This window comes from Balaenoptera borealis (assembly GCF_965194805.1).
Source record: "Balaenoptera borealis genome assembly, chromosome: 9".
Lineage (NCBI taxonomy): Eukaryota > Metazoa > Chordata > Mammalia > Artiodactyla > Balaenopteridae > Balaenoptera > Balaenoptera borealis.
In genome coordinates this window covers 27,461,307-27,479,260 of record NC_138873.1, presented here as the reverse complement: position 1 = coordinate 27,479,260, position 17,954 = coordinate 27,461,307, and the positions used below count along the sequence as shown (strand labels likewise).

The 17,954-nt window shown below is 38.5% G+C and overlaps 1 protein-coding gene across 11 annotated transcripts in view; it reads right to left on the bottom strand.

The window, feature by feature from the left end:
- The window catches only part of MTFR2 (mitochondrial fission regulator 2), a gene marked incomplete at its 3' end in the record, with an annotated part of 99,765 nt that overhangs the window by 70,545 nt on the left and 11,266 nt on the right, over positions 1–17,954 (bottom strand). For 10 of the 11 annotated variants that reach the window (XR_014248552.1, XR_014248553.1, XR_014248554.1 and 7 more), the window contains exons 3-7: positions 15,008–15,112; positions 14,434–14,546; positions 12,904–13,139; positions 10,762–11,122; positions 5,613–5,787 (exon numbers count right to left, since the gene is read on the bottom strand). Coding sequence is in view for 8 of the 11 variants with exons in the window: in XM_082405727.1 (XP_082261853.1) it covers positions 5,613–5,787; positions 10,762–11,122; positions 12,904–13,139; positions 14,434–14,546; positions 15,008–15,112 (990 nt within the window). Of the gene's footprint in view, positions 1–435; positions 1,983–5,612; positions 5,788–10,761; positions 11,123–12,903; positions 13,140–14,433; positions 14,547–15,007; positions 15,113–17,954 lie in introns of those variants that run through there. The other variant, XM_082405725.1, reaches the window with a different exon arrangement.

Below are 17,954 nucleotides of genomic sequence, written 5' to 3'. Positions count from 1 at the left end.
AATACTACTGAAGGCTAATGGCAGTGGAAGGCAGGCTGGGCCCTACAACATTTTTGGAACCCATGTCTTCTGTGGATGACTAATCTTCTAATGGACTGTGATGCACCACTATGATAAACTTCTTGTGGAAATGCCCTTGGCTGAAAGATGCCTTGCTCAAGGTCATGCCCCACTCCTCAATGTTTGGTCAATGTGAAGACATAAAGACCCAGCACCATCAGAGCAATGGGAGACTACTATGAGGGCTATCCCAGCTTCAGAGCGCCCTCCAGGGTGTGCTGAGGCCCTTGCCGAGGCTACATTACAGCCCAACTTCTCCCTCACCCAATCCTGCTTCCTTCCCTTGCAGGGGTGTGATCCTGAGAACACACCCAGATAGACCTCCTCACATTAATCGCCATCTCACAGTCTGCCTCCCAGAGGATCCAACCAGAGGATATAAAAATTTCACACCTCATTCCCACTGACCCGTTTTTCGTTTTGTTTTATTGATTTTCAATTTATAACAAAGGCAATTGCATATGTAACCTCTCTAGTCTAAGGAGAGTCTGTGCTTAATATCCGGCAAAACACATTTAAAAGTCTTCTTTCCCCATTGCTCCCATCTAAATCATCCTCCAAGTAATTCTCTCCCAATCCAATTTTTATGTAAATTTCATAATTAAAGCACAAATGCATTCTCATTGTAAAAGCAAAGTCTTTTGATACTCCATCCCCACAACAGTCCCATGCCACTATTTTCAATTTAGGGGTGCCCTCCAGATGCTGCTGCATCCTCCTAGGAAGTCCCATCTCCCCTCCCTGCCTTGACAATCACTGCTATCATCTGCACGTCTCAACCAGTCAATATTTTGAACAGCTTTAACTTCCTGCGGTCTATATTACAAAACCAGTATTTTTTCCAATATAAAATAGTGTTAGAATGTTTTGTCAAATGCCCTGATTCTTTTCTAGGGATTAACTAGCAGCCAATCAAGAAAGAGAATGCAACTTAGTTTAAGGCGTCCGAGGAAAAGGGAGGAGAGAGGAGGGACTCTTCTAGGGCAAGTGGGAGGATTAATGCTTTAGAATCAGGAAAAGAAGTTGGCGTTTATATACCTTGCAAGAACAGAAAGTTTCAACACTCACTATATGTTCAGACAAGTTTAAAATAGAATAAAATGTTATAAATAACACTTAGGTATTAGATAATTTACAGATAGATTCATGATGAAAGCCTAAACCCTCACGAACTCTACAGTCAACATTAAGTCACCAGCAGCCCAAGTGTAGGCTATTCAGAAGGCCTCCCAAAGGGGAATTTCAGGGCATGGTCTCGTGTCCCCCAGGACATCAGAAGTCAGGCTTCTAAACAGAGGTGAATCTAAGGTCAACTCAATCTTGATGCATCGTGGTGCTGACATGTGCTTTGGGCAAGCAGGAAATTCATTCTGAAGTAGAACAGAAAAGCCCCCCCAAAAAACTAACTTGAGGTTTCTTAAGAAATGGACTTCACTCAGCAGAAAATGGTATCTCCCAAAGGTTTCTGCTGGCTGTTGGGGAGGGGTTGTTCCTTAAACATTTCTAAATAAGGAAACTATAAAACTGAAAATGCAAGACTACCCCGGGGGATAAAAAGCGGTTATTTCAGAGGAAGAGGACTCTAATTACAAGGACAAGAGAGAAGAAAAGGCAGGGTGGGAGCAATGTCTAGGAGGGGCAGGAACAACAGCAAGAACAAACTACTGAACAGGATAAGAAGTATCAGAAAACCACACAGAAGGAGTTAACAGGCCGGTATGGAAGTCACACTGCTGTACCTTGCTGTATCATCATGAATGCTTCTGGCATATTTTTTTATTTCCCTTTCTCATGTAACAAGAAGTGTGGAGGTGGCTCTTGCTGGTGTTAGTTCAGCAGCTCAGTGATGGCAGGGTTCACATCTCTGTGAGTCAAGCCCGCTCCTCGTGGCTTTAAGATGGTTGCGGCACAGCCACCCCTAACTGGAAGGTGCCAGGAGCAAGGGGTCGGAAATAGGGGTTACCAGGCAGCCAACTCTCTACCACAGTAACATGAAACCTGTGAGCAAACTGGGCTCTTCCGAAAGGGGAGAGCCTGTAAAACGGGTGGGTGCTGAGTTCCTCCAAATGGAACCTAAGCTCCATTTCCAGGGAAACATGTAAATTCCCACACCACATTAGTATTGGCAGAAGGACAAAATACCTATTCCAAACCTCTGTGTGTTTCATTGCATTGCCCAAGAAACTAACTACAGAACCCTCTTTCCCAAAAAAGATCAGACATTCTAAATGTAGTAAGGAGAGAATGTGAATTTGAACTGCTATGAAACACAAACAATTTCAAAAAAGCATATTTATTTACAAAGGAACACAGGAAATAAAGTGGTAGGTGTACATATTTACATAGCAAGTGTAGGCAAAACTTATCAAGAAGATTCTTTAAATACTTCTACAATCTAGCATTTAACGGTCAAAATCAGCTTCTAAGAATAATTCTTTTATCACCTCAGAAAGATTTTTTAGGAGGTTCAATCTATGATTCAAAGTATGACTATCTTAATGAACAAATTATAATTTTATATTCTTTGAAAATCTCTAAGTTGCTGGAGGCCAAGTGAACCAGATCACTACCAATTTTTAAAAGATTCAAAGGCTCTTAAGTTAGAAAGTCATAACTGCTTTAAGAAATTGTTTTTAAAAATCCAAACGTACCATCATCTGTTGAGTAGTACAATACAGACTTAGTTTACATTTCCTTAATCCATTAAATGGCATCTGTTACCTTATAATGAGACCTTACTGTTCTCTAATGAGAAACATTAAATCATTTACTATTTAGCTCTTAGGAGAATCACTCAAAGTATACATTCAGCTTTTAATAACACTAACATACATGGAAAAAAAAAAAAAAGATCCATTTACCTAACTACCATCAGTAGCCAGTTAACTGCTGGATCTTCTCCTTCAGACCTTTGCACTAATATACCCCAGTGTATAGACTACATTTAACTTCACTAACAGGAGATGAGATCCTTTCACATGTAGGGATAAGTATGCTGGCATACTTCTGCAATCCTGCCTTGCAGGTGCAGACACAAGCCCTGTAGCTCGTGGCTTGGGCTACACCTGCTGTGTTTGTCAGTTCTTCCTTTAGTTCAATGTCCTTCTGACTGTGAAATATGGTGTCCAAACTGAAATGAAGCAAATATTTAACACAGAAACTATTCTGATGTAAAAAAAGAATGGCAACACAAACACCAAATAACCCTTTGAGGCTTAATTCATTCAAGAGTAAGTAGTCGTTTAAGAGCGGGTTACATGTCAGGCACTGTGCTCAGTCAGGGCTGAGGACATGAAAGTGAGCAAGACAGTCACAGCTAAACAGACTGAGCTCTCCACAGACTACAGTTTGAGTCTCTATGTGCCCAGCCCTAAGCAAGGTGCTATAAAATTTACAAAAAGAGATGGTTCTTTCTCTAAGATGCTTGTAGTTGGCTGGAAAGAAAATGCAAAAAGAATAGTGAACAGTGTAAGACAAACCAGTAATACCTCCTTGATCCACTATCACTGGGAAACTGCGTTCCACCTAAGTGAATTTCTCAGATAACTGAAGGTTTTCAAATATCCTAGAATTTTAATAAACCAAGTTCTATTCACTGCTCTGCCACTTAGATGTCAGATTACAGGCAGATCACTTAACCACTTTCAGGCTCATTTTCCTCATGTGTAAAAGAGGAAATATTGGCAACCCAAGGACCATCAACGGATCATTGGATTAACAAGATGTGGTACACACACACAAACACAAACACACACAAATACAATGGAATATTACTCAGCCATAAAAAAGAATGAGATATTGCCATTTGCAGCAACATGGATGGACCTATAGCATATTATGCCTAGCGAAATAAGCCAAAGAGAGAAAGACAAATACTGTATGATGTCACTTATATGTGGAATCTAAAAACAAAACAAAACAAAAAGAATGTATATGCAAGACAGAAACAGACTCACAGATATAGAAAACAAACTTGTGGTTACCAAAGGAGAGAGGGAAGTGGGGAGGGACAAATTAGGGGTATGGGATTAACAAACTATTATACATAAAATAGATAAGCAACAAGGATATACTGTATAGCACAGGGAATTATATCCACTATCTTGTAATAACCTACAATAGAGTATAAACTGCAAAAATACTGAATCACTATGGTGTACACCTGAAACTAATACAATACTGTAAATCAGCTATACTTCGATAGAAAAAAAAAATATTGCTGCAAAGGTCAAATGAGATGAGTAAAAAAAAAAGTACTTTGCCAGTTACAAATTTCTATGCAAATGTTGAACACTTAGACACATTTGTAATTTTAAATGTAACAGTTCTAAAGTAAACTATATACTTTTTTGCCTTCTTAGAGTTAAGAATATAATCTTCTGAGTCAACATGATAAGCATCAGCTATTGTACAGGCACAATGGTAACTTAGAAATCACACACACGCTGAAACTGAGTAGAACGATTTTCCCCTGCTCTGTTGTGCTCTTTGAGTTGCCATCTGCTTTTCAGTTTTTCCATCTCCTTTGCTGTCTGACTGATGTCCGCCACTCTAATGCCACCCACTGGACTTTATACGCTGTCCATCTTTCACTGTCCTCTCATTCCCAAGGCTTATTCTTATTTACTACCTCAACTAGTTTATGAGATGGAAAACCACCCCCCAAATTTGGATTATATCTAAACGAAAGAAAAGACACTTCAAGAAAGAAGCAATCTTGGGTTTCCCTGGTGGCGCAGTGGTTGAGAATCTGCCTGCCAATGCAGGAGACACGGGTTTGAGCCCTGGTCTGGGAAGATCCCACATGCCGCGGAGCAACTAGGCCCGTGAGCCACAACTACTGAGCCTGCGCGTCTGGAGCCTGTGCTCCGCAACAAGAGAGGCCGCGATAGTGAGAGGCCCGCGCACCGCGATGAAGAGTGGCCCCCGCTTGCCGCAACTAGAGAGAGCCCTCGCACAGAAACGAAGACCCAACACAGCCAAAAATAAATTAATTAATTAATTTAAAAAAAAGAAAGAAGCAATCTTAAGGGTCAAGGGTTGAAATATGAGTTTTTTTAAGTATCCAATGAGCATGGTCATTGAAGTAATTATGACCTCATCTGCTTTGTTAAAAGCACAGTTAATGTCTTATTTATCTAAATAATCCAAACTTCATATTTGACCGGAAAAAATATTGGGAGTATTCACATTTAAATATGGTTAGGTTGAATCTATCACACCATTTTTCTCTGGTCCTCTCAAAGTTTCAGACACCCAGTTCATACTGCAGACAGCAATGTCAAGTTAGCACGTGCCCAGGATAAACCATTATAAACTTATGCACAAGTATTTTTCAAATCAAGTGTTTTACCTCAGAAAAACTTCATAGTATGCTAAAAGCTAAAAATGAACATGAAAGTCAACACAAACAACAGAAACATTAGCAGCACACAGCATCAACAATTTTAAGCCCGTTCTGCATAATTAATTACTTCAAGGAACTTGAAGGCAAAGATACATCATGAACAATACGCATTAGAAAAACTGAAGATTTAACCTTATAATCTCACCCTTGAAGTTTCTGGACTAGAAAATGGAGAAGACTCCCAAGAATTATTTTCTTTCTCAAAGGAATCTTCTTCTTGGAATGCAAATTTCTGCTTAAGTGCATGGGATATTAAAGACACTGGATCCCAAGGTGAGTCTTGTCTTTTCCTTTTATGAATGGGTCTGCCTCCAGGGGACCTTTAAAAAAAATGGAATAAATTAAAACTTTGTGTAATTCAAGTTCCTTATTGACAAACACAGCAGAAATATAAGCATAATATATTACAATCTTCAAGAGATTGGAATGTTTTGCCTTGTAATAAAAACAAATCTGGAGGGCACAATGGATTAGGAATCAGAAAGCTGAGAACCCATGTGAGGCTCTACCACAATCCGTTATAACCTGGGATTTATCAAATATCATCTTTATTTTTTATTTTCTAATTTTCCAGTGGGTAGAAAAATTTAAAGAAATATTTAAGAACTTTTAAAAGGACTATGGAGTTCAAGAAAAGAAAAACTTCAGGCTAACTGTTCATTCATTCATTCACTCTTAATGCCCCCTATTTTACCAGGCTCTATGTTATGCTTCAGGGGTAGAGCAGTATCCTACTCCCATAGAACACTCTGGTGGCAGGAGAGTGTTACACCAAAACAAGTAAGCAAGAACATTTTGGACAGCAATTATCCAGTGCTGTGGATGAAATAAAAGAGGGAAATGTGATAGTGGCTAGGATGAAAGCACTTTCGATGAGATGATGAGGAAAAGCCTCTTAAAGGAGGTGACATTCTCTTTAAGGAAATGACAAGCAGTCAGTTTTAGTGTAATCATCCAGTGGATGCATCAGCAAGGAGGTTGGCAACTGTGAGAAAAGAAAAAAGAAAAACAGGTACAGCTGGAGTGCAGTTAAGTAAGATGGGAAGTAGGACGTGAGGTCAGAGAGATAAGGGCTGAATCCCAGAGAGACTTCCAGGCCACAGCAAGGTGTCAAGATTTCATTCTAAGCGCAATGGAAAACCACAAAAGGGTTTTAAGCAGGGGAACGGCATGATCTGACTTCAATTTTTAAAGGTCACTCTGGTTACTATATGAAGAACAGATAAGGAGGCAAGAATGAAAAGAGAGACCAGGTTGGAGGCGACTGCAAAAGTCCAAGCTATATAAGACACCGGCAGGACTTCCCTGGTGGTCCAGTGGTTAAGACTTCGCCTTCCAATACAGGGGGTGTGGGTTCAATCCCTGGTTGGGGAGCTAAAATCCCACATGCCTCCTGGCCAAAACACCAAAATATAAAACAGAAGCAATATTGTAACAAATGCAATAAAGACTTAAAAAAAAGGTCCACATCAAAAAAAAAAAAAAAAAAAAGATGGTGGTACATAAATGTGAGCTGTATGCTGATGGAAAGGATGTGGGATAGAAAGGAAATGAAAAAACAGGATGATTTCCAGATGTCTGGACTGAGGGTGATATTGTTGCCATTTGCTGAGAAGCAAAAGACTTGGGGAAAGAACAAGTTTTCAAGGTAGAGGACGGAACAGGTAGGAAGGAAGAGTTCTGTTTTGGACATGTGAAGCATGAGGTACCTGTGAGACAGGCAAATGAAGATATCAAGTAGGCATGGGGCTCAGAGGAGAGGTCAGGGCTAGAAAAATAAATGTGGGCATCATTAGCATTTAGCTGGTATCTAAAGCCTAGGACTAGATGAGATCACCCAAGGAAACAATGTGGGTGGAGAGGAGAATGGGGCTGAGGGCTGAGCCTTGAACATGTCAACATTTAGAGACCAGGCCCAGAAGAAAGAATAAGCAAAGAAATAAGAGGTGGACAGTGAGGTAAGAGGAAAACCAAGCATGATTTCCTCAAGGCCAAGTGAAGAAAGTGTTTCAAGGAGGAGGGAACTGAGGACTGTATCAAACGCTGCTGAGAGGTCAAGTAAGAAGAGCAATAAGAACCGACATTGGATTTAGCAACATGGAGTCACTGGAGACCTTGACAAGAACAGTTTTCAATGGAGTGATGGGAACAGACACCATATTACAGTGACTAGAAGGCAGTGAGAAATGGAAACAAACTATAAACAACATCACGAATTTATACCAGAAAGGGAACAGAGAAACTATACTAGCTGAGGGTATACATGTTCTGAAGATGGGAAATGCTCAAGTGTGAAGAGAAGAATAAAGATGGAAAATTTGGGCTTCCCTGGTGGCTCAGTGGTTGAGAATCTGCCTGCCAATGCAGGGGACACGGGTTCGAGCCCTGGTCTGGGAAGATCCCACATGCCGCGGAGCAACTGGGCCCATGAGCCACAATTACTGAGCCTGCGCGTCTGGAGCCTGTGCTCCGCAACAAGAGAGGCCGTGATAGTGAAAGGCCTGCGCACCGCGATGAAGAGTGGCCCCCGTGATGAAGAGTGGCCCGCCACTTGCCGCAACTAGAGAAAGCCCTAGCACAGAAACGAAGACCCAACACAGCCATAAATAAATAAAATAAAATAAAATAAAAAAAGAAGTCAAGTAAAGATGGAAAATTTGATGACGCAGAAGACAGAAGAGAGAATTTTAAGCGAAATGCTTAGAAGGGGAACCAGAGACCGAGGGGAGAGCATGGACATGATCAAGGATGCTTCATTTGCAATAACAAGATGGAAGGCAGAGAACATGGGTAGTAAATTTGCAAATGTAAAGATGTGGGAAGTCTCGTCGGATTTAGCAGTAATGTATGAAACAAGATCAGTTGTTAGAAAAATGAGAGAATAGAGGGGTGGAGGGTGGAGTCTACTGACGTTTCAGTCATTTCTCCAGTGATGGTAACAGCCACAGAGTCACCATTTTACACTGACTGGGCCCGACGATACCAGTAAGAGATCTAGTTGGGACTAAACGTGTACCTACAACCGTAAGATTTTTCTCTGTACTAGCTGCCTCATACAAGGATCAATCATAACCTCATTAATAATGAAATGACTTATCTGTCCTAACACTATTACATAGAAAATACATTTATTTTCTCAGCAAAAACTTCACTGAGGAATTTCCAGGTGAACATGGCAGATCTCTGTGAAAGCCTACTAAAATGACAGCAAAGAAATGAAAAAGATGTACACCCACAAAGACAAAGAGATTACGAGAGGAGAGAGTAGATAAGAATTGCAACAAAATGTTGAAAGCTGGAAAGCTGATGACAGTGAAGAGAGTGGGAGGTAAGCTGCCTTCCTGAAAACAGAGGGATTGAGCTAAAGTCCACAAATGGAATGATACGCTCCTCCCTTGCCCTTTCCCCACTCAACTCTCAAACTACCTAGCTTGCACCACCTGTGTAATCCCCAACTCTCCTGACCAAGAAGGAGACTGAAGAACTTTCTAGAAAAACTCTCTAGTCCCAAAGAAAAGACACACAGCTACTGAAATATGGGATCTGGCTAACAAAATGGCAAGGTTCTCTCCTCAATCACTGTGAAGCCCACCAGCTGGCAATCCCACCTCACACAAAGAAGCTTCAATCAGCTTTTCCGTGCCTCACTTTTAAATATAAATGCATAGCTGCGAATCACCAGATACTTAAATAAGGCTCCAAAACTATAAATGGAGACCAAAATCAATAAGAGGAAAAGGAACTCAGGAAAAATGAACATAATTCAAGAGCAAAAGAAAACTTAGAATAAAACTGTAGTTAATATTTTCAGTAGCATAAGACACACAAAAGCAAGAAGACATAAAAAAGGAGCACTCAAAGAAAAAGAAATGGGTCTCGCAAATTAAAAATATGATGACGGGGGAAATTCCCTGGCAGTCCAGTGGTTAGAACTCCACACTTGCACTGCCGAGGGCTTGGTTCAATCCCTGGTCAGGGAACTAGAATCCCACAAACTGCACAGTCCCCCACACCCCACCCCAAACCCCCAAAAGATAAGTGATGACAGGAAAAACAATAGAAGAGTTAGAAAGAATTTTCTCAAGAAGTACAATAAAAAAAAGCAAAGAGAAGAAAACAGTAAAGGAAAGATATGAAGATAAGACAAATAATTCTGGCATTCAAACTTCTAATAGGCTTTCCAAGAAAAGAACAGAAGGAAAGAATAGGAGAAAATTATCAGAAAAATGTTATAAGAAATTTCCAAAAATAAAGGACATAAAACTCTAAACTGATTGAGTTCAATCAATAAGTGAACTCAGCATAAGGAACTTAAAAAGAAGTAAATGCTCAGCATAAGAAACTTAAAAAGAACTCTCCAGGGCACATCACCATGAAATTTAAGAACATCAGGACCAAAGAGAAGATCTTAAATGCTTCAAGAATAAAGAAACAGGTTTCATACATAGTATCAGGAATCAAAACGACGTTAACCTCTCAACAGGAACACTGAGAGCTAGAAACCGATGGAATAATGTCTTCAAAGTTCTGAGGAAAAATGATTTTCTGTCAATTATATACGCAGCCAAACTAGCAATTAAGTGTGAGAATAAAAAAAAAAAAAAATTCAGATATACAAGGTCTTAAATCTACCTTTCATGCACTCCTCAGGAAGCTGCAGGAAGATATGACACCCAGGAAATGGGTGATGCGACACAGGACAAAGAGAATGTCCATGATGACGAAGGAAATCCTTAGGATGACAATGCAGCAGGTTTAGAGCAACAAGTGAGATTAGAACAGGACAGAGGGCTCCGGGAGGGGATTTCCGGGGTGGGGGGATTCAAGGAGGCAATTATTAACTGCAATAAAAAATAAAATTAGCCAACAAACAAAATGTATATGAAATGGCTTACCTGTGAATGTTTACTGTTATAGTAAGGATATAAATTCTGAATACGGATTTAAGGAAAGACTGTAACTTAACCATATCGGGAAGATGTAATAAGAAGTGTGTGTGCATGTGTGTTAGGGGGTAGAATGTCTAAGAGGACGTGTTCCAGATTTTTAACAATTGCAAGTAAATATAACTAAAATATCAAGAAATAGCAAAAGTAGTACGTTGTTTCAAAAATATGGAGATAGGACACTAGAACAAAGAGTCACAAAAAACTGAAAATGATTCTCTCTCGAGGTGTATTTGGGGTAAAGAGGAATCAAAGAGAAGACATATATGTTTACTTTGATAAATATAATAATTTCTTTAAACACCACTGATAAAATTTGGGTTCATTTCTCAAATTATGACAACATACCTTTCAATGGCACGTAGCTTAACCTTATTCACATCCTTCAGAACATCCAACATGTTTGGAACATCTTTATTTTTCTGGTTTTTTGAATGATGACTAAAATTGGTTTTCCTAGTATCTGGGTGCTGTTTTTTCACTTCAGTTGCTGAATTATCTGATGCACAAATATTATTAGATGCTATTTGCACGAGAGGAGAACATGGAGGCTGTAGAGAAGAAACCTGAGGAGGCGGTGGTGGAGGAGGAGGAGGAGAGGGAAACATTGAACTTGAAAACGAATCTGGTTCGACACTCAGTTGAGTAGTCCCTGATGATGGCATTTGTCCCAAACCACTAGGCCTGTCATTCTTCAAGTCCAAGGAGCCTAAAGAAAATGTGGTCTGTTGAAAAATCATGCAAAATTTTCTCCAATATAACACGTAACACTAATTAGAATCAAAACAGGAACAATTCTGTAATGCTACTAAAATAATGATACTGTGGCCAGGAAGGTGAAGCAATCCCATCTGCTTAGTAATTTCTGAAAGAGTCAAGCAAACAGTAAATTCATTTTTAATCCAATTAGGATTCTCTGTGTAGGGGAAGGAGGAGAATGCATTTTAAAGAGAAAATTACAAGTGCTTTTTTCACATACAATCTGAATTTCATCCTCTATTTACAAAAGCTAAAACATGATCAACAACTTGTGGCTAGAAACATGCAAACTGATATGTTCACTCTATGATGACATTGTAGAAACACCCAAGCATATATTTTCTAGGCAGGAGCCTAAGACGGGTACCAAATACTTAACTTTTTCACAACAGATTTGCTCCTAAGATCATGTGTAACATGATAGCCTTAAAAAAAGTGTATATATCATATCTCATTTATTACATAGTAGTATATATAATATTTAATATAAATTATAAATATACAATACTATATAAATATTACGTTATACACAAATTATATATGTGTTTATATGGATGTTTTTATATACATACAGATATTGTGTGTGTATGTATATTATTTAAAGCAAGTCACATCTCTAAAAATTTTAAAAAGAATCATCTGGAAAACAGTATTCACCTAGATTTGGTGGAAGTATAGCAGCAATAACTTCAAACTACAAATATATATATATGAAGCCTCAAACCTATACTCTTGTCTCAAATTAATGCATCCCTCCGCTTAAATTTCCAACACTTTTCTACAGAGTTAGAAAAGCTTACAGTCAGCCCTCCGTATCCTCAGGCTCTGCATCTGCAGATTCAACCAACCGCAGATAAAAAATATGAAAAAAGGCTTCCCTGGTGGCACAGTGGTTGGGAATCCGCCTGCCAATGCAGGGGACACGGGTTCGTGCCCCGGTCCGGGAAGATCCCACATGTCATGGAGCGGCTAGGCCCGTGAGCCACAACTGCTGAGCCTGCGCATCTGGAGCCTGTGCTCCGCAACGGGAGAGGCCGCGACAGTGAGAGGCCCGCACACCGCGATGAAGAGTGGCCCCCACTCGCCGCAACTGGAGAAAGCCCTTGCACAGAAAAGAAGACCCAACACAGCCAAAAATAAATAAATAAATAAATTTATTTTTTTAAAAAAGAAAAAATATGAAAAAAAAAAATTCCAGAAAAGTTCCAAAAAGCAAAACTTGATCCTCCATGCACTGACAACCATTTACATAGCATTTCCATTGTATTTATAACTGTTTGCATTTTATTAGGTATTATAAGTAATCTAGAGATGATTTAAAGTATATGGAAGGACAGAGGATGTGAATAGGTTATATGTAAATATGTCATTTTATATAAGGGACTTAAGCATCCTAAGATTTTGGTGTCCACAGGGCTCCTAGAACCAACATCCCACAGATGCCAAGGGACAACTGTACTTAGAAAACAGGCTTTTAAATACAAAACTACAATCTTCGGCAGCATAGCTACCTCTTCTTTAAACCAAAGCCATCCCTGTCACTACAAATGCATCTTAATTTATTCTCAATAAACATCAGAGGTAATACATATATACACCCAACATCGTTTCATATTTAATGTCATTCATAAGATACATTAGCAGCAAACATTCTTTTCTTACTCAGAACCACACTGACTTAAATACTAAATGAGTATCATCCAACTGAAATAAAAATCCAACGTTACTTACCAGAATTTGTACTGTTTCTCAGTTCTTGCCTTCCCACAATTGCAGCAATCTGAGAGCGAAGAAAAGCTAGCTCATCTTCAAGGGCAGCTATTTTTTTAATTGCAGCTTCACTTTCAGGCCAATCATTTTTTGTTGGTTTGTTATGCCTTAGAGCAGGTGTCAGTGGATCTTCAACTAGTTGCAAAGGATGGAAAGAAGCAATTTTCTCCTCTTCTTCATTTTTCCATATACTATTTCTGTAGGTGGAAGGAAAAAATGGAAAGAGAGAGAGAAGGAGGAAGAAAAATTTTCTAGAAATAAATTCTTTCAGTTAAAGAATAAAGATACCAAAACAAAATCAAAATAGCTCTCTTTACCCTATAATGGTCTCTAGACTCACTGAGGACAAACAACACCTTATGTAACTTTATATTCTCAGTACCCAGAACAAATGCTGCCTTTAATAGGTGACCAATAAGCAGTCAGTGAATGAAGGAACACATCTTGCTTTCAGACTGTAAACCAAAAATAATAATCCTATCTATTAACCTCAAACACAGTACAAATTGATTTATTTAGAAATAAAGTTAATTTATTTAGAAACTCTACATATTCGGAATATAAGGTCCTACAGGATTCCTTGTTATGTTGGGGTAAGTTTACCGTATTCTAATTTTTTGAAAATTTATAAACCAATTTGATATAGAATAAATTTATCCAATTTTTTTGAATAACTGACCCTTCAGCCTGTGTCTGAATACACTAACAACTAAGTTAGTACTACCAAACGGTAAAACATCCAAATGTTGAAATATATTTAACATCATTGCCTGGTAAACAGTAAACACTATATAAGTTTTGGCTAAATATATAAAATAAATAAATATAGTATTTAGTATAGGAAAGAGCTTTCTCCTAAAAATGAACATGGTGATTTTTATATCCTTTTAATATCATTCCTTCCTAGGCCTGGGGTGAGGTTTAAATGTGCATTAAGAAAGACTAGCTAGGGGCTTCCCTGGCGGTGCAGTGGTTAAGAATCCGCCTGCCAATGCAGGGGACATGGGTTTGAGCGCTGGTCCGGGAAGATCCCACATGCCGCAGAGCAACTAAGCCCGTGCACCACAACTACCAAGTCTGCGCTCTAGAGCCCACGAGCCACAACTACTGAGCCCACACGCCGCATCTACTGAAGCCCACACACTCTAGAACCCGTGCTCCGCAACAAGAGAAGCCACCACAATGAGAAGAGTACCGCAGCGAAGAGTAGCCCCAGCTCATCGCAACTAGAGAAAGCCCGCGCACAGCAACAAAGACCCAACACAGCCAAAAATAATAAATAAAAATAAAATAGATTAAAAAAGAAAAAGAAAAAACTGGCTAAAAATGAGAAAACACCAGTCATCCCTATTAGGAAGACATTAGCAGGACACAGCGCAGTACAGAGGTAGACAAAATAAAAAGGCTCGATCAGTCTGAACATACTTCAACATGTGGAAGAATTCAGATTATAGCCCACACCCCACTTTCCAAGATAAGTAGAAAAATTACCGAAATCTGAGATAACTGGCTTCTTCATCATTCATCACATACAAAACGTCAGCAAAAGATGGAACTACAGATCCACAGTTAGCTGGGTCCACAGAGTTCAAGAGTGGGATCAGCTAAAGGAAAAAAGGAAAAAGAAAGTCAGGGAGTCGGGGAAAGACACATGCCCGTGGAAACTATTTATGTAAGTTAAAAATCCACAAGAGTGAAAAGGAAAAAGGATATGCAATAGAAAAACATACACCTATTAGCGAGAAAAAAAAACTGAGGAAAATAATTATTCTAAAGTCTACACATGTGGCAATATTCTCTCCCCTGGTGAATGTCGTCCAACATAAAACACAAACTAGAAGAATAAAATAAGCTACTCAAGGGTTGCTTTGCATCTGCCAATCTTTGGATATGATTACTTAAAAAAATAAAGACAAAGACACACGTGAAATGACTTGTTTCCAGGATAAACTAAAGGTTTTTGGCTTGCAGGAAACATTTCTTCTTTTGTTCTACCCTATGTCCCTAGGAGTACCTAGGATAATTTTACACATGGTGCTTAAACAATGCATGTTGACTGACTTACCTCAAAATTAGGCCTGGGACAAGGTTCTAAAGGAAGAATTTTCCCAATAATACGAACAATACTCCTAGCTGATCCATAGTCTTTATTTTCCCAAATCTGCAAAACCTATTTAAACATAAAGCATTGTTTAAAAAGTAGTACTCTATTGAGCATGTTTATATTGATATTATTTACGGGAAAAATGTAAAATATGCAATAACATTTATTTTTAAAAAAAATATATAGAATGGCATACTTCTAAAGTATTTTCTTCAAAGATTTAAACTTTATTCATATCTATCTTTAAAAAAGTGGGAAGCAGGGGGATGGGAGTTAACATATACAGATTCCAGGAAGAAAGATCTTTTGAGAAAGCACCACAAATTCATTCTGTTTTATTTCTGATAATGGCAAAATATCTTGGAGAACTTTATTCAGAAAAATTGTCTCCCCTCCTCCCAGCTAAAAATCCCATCTTTGGGCCCAATGAAAAATGGACAATTTCAATTTCTCAAGCAGTGAAGTAATACAGAGTATATTCATGTAATTTCCTTTAAAGGATAAATAAAAGGGGGAATAAATTAAGCAGGCCCTAAACAGTTTAAGGATGCTTTACTTACTGTCGTACTGGCACAAAAACAGACATATAGATCAATGGAACACAACAGAAAGCCCAGAAACAAACCCACGCATGTGCAGTCAATTAATCTATGACACAGGAGGCAAGAATATACGATGGAGAAAAGCAAGTGGTGTTGGGAAAGCTGCACAGTTACATGAAAATCAATGAAGTTAGAACACTCCTTCACACCATACGCAAAAATAAACTCAAAATGGTTTGAAGACCTAAATGTAAGACATGACACCATAAAACTAGCAGAGAACACAGGCAAAACATTCTCAGACATAAATTGTAGCAATATTTCCTTAAATCAGTCTCCTAAGGCAAAAGAAATAAAAGCAAAAATAAACAAATGGGACCTAATTAAACTTAAATGCTTTTGCACAGCAAAGGAAACCATCAATAAAATGAAAAAACCTACAGAATGGGAGAAAGTATTTGCAAACGATGCAATCGACAAATGGATAATCTCCAAAATATACAAACAGCTCATACAACTCAGTATCAAAATAACAAACAACCCAATCAAAAAATGGGCAGAAGACCTAAATAGACATTTCTGCAAAGACATACAGATGGCCAACAGGTACAAGAAAAGATGCTCAACAGCCCTAACTATTAGGGAAATGCACATCAAAACAACAAGGTATCACCTCATGTGGGTCAGAATGACTATCATCAAAAAGTCTACAAATAAATACTGGAGAGGTTGTGGGGAAAAGGGAACCCTCCTACACTGATGGTGGGAATGTAAATTGGTGCAGCCACTATGGAGAACAGTATGGAGGTTCCTTAAAAAAATAAAAGTAGAGCTACCATATGATCCAGCAATATCCCACTCCTGGGGAAAACTCTAATTCAAAAAGGTACATGCACCCCAATGTCCATAGCAGCACTATTTACAATAGCCAAGACATGGAAACAACCCAGGTGCCCATCAGCGGATGACTGGTTGAAGAAGATGTGGCAGATATAGATATAGATATAGATATAGATATACATACATATATACACACATACATACACACAATGGAATATTACTCAGCCATAAAAAAGAATAAAATATTGCCATTTGCAGCAACATGGATGGACCTAGAGAATATCATACTAAGTGAAGTAAGTCAGACAGAGAAAGACAAATATTATCACTTATATGGGGACTCTAAAAAATACTACAAATGAATCTATATACAAAACAGAGAAAAAGACTCACAGACATAGAAAACAAACTTATGGCTGCCAAAGGGGAAAGGGAAGGGGAGTTATATTAGGAGTATGGGACTAACAGATACAAACTACTGTGTGTAAGATAGAAAAGCAACAAGAATTTACTGCATAGCACAGGGAACTATATCAACATCTTGTAATAACCTATAATGGACAATAATCTGAAATATTATATAACTGATCACTTTGCTGTACAGCTAAAACTACACAATAGTGTAAATCAGCTATATTTCAATTTTTAAAAAGAGAAAAAAAAAGAATGCTTTACTTACAGTGGAATACATTTTCTAGTAGTCAGTTCTTGAGAAGATAATAGAAATGAAATGTGCTTCTATAACTCAAATAATAACTTTGTCCTTTAGCTTGGAGTTTCCCATATTGGTGTAAACTATTCCCACAGGAACCTCCCCCAAAATATGACATAACGTTTGTTCTTTTGGAAGTGCTTTCGACACAAAGGAGGCATTTTCTCTCTTTAAAAAGCATTAAAAATTGGACTTTTCATTTTTCCTAAGATCCCATAAGGAAAACGAAGTTTATTATAAGCCACAGATATAGAGGTAGCATCCTCATGGAAACATCCAGTAAGCAGATGGATACACAGTTCTAGAACTTAGGAGATAACCTGCATTAGAAAGATGGATTTGGGAATCATCAGCATACAGAACACATGACAGGTAAAAATCAAAGCCATAGGACTAGTTGAGAAAAACTGGGGCTAGAGAGAATGATTTCAAAGTCATCAGCACATAGCATCTTCTGCACAAAGTCATGCCATTCCTCTGCTTTTAAATGGCAAGGGTTCTGAATTTATCTGATCATATCCAAGCACCTGGCTCTAATCATTAAATACTGATTCCATCAGCCAGCCTCACAATCTTCCATCAATTCTGCCAGCTCAGTTGCCATAACATACTCCATGAATTGCGTATTCATTCTCCAATCACCCTCAAAGGTCCTCTGCCACTTGGCCCTATTCTATCTATCCAACTTAATTTCCCACTATCCATTAACAAGAACACATGCTCTTTTGGGTTAAGCAGTTTTCCTTCAGATTGATGGCCTCTCTCAAATTCTTTTCACAAACTTTTCAAAAAAAGGTTGCTAATGCCACTTCCC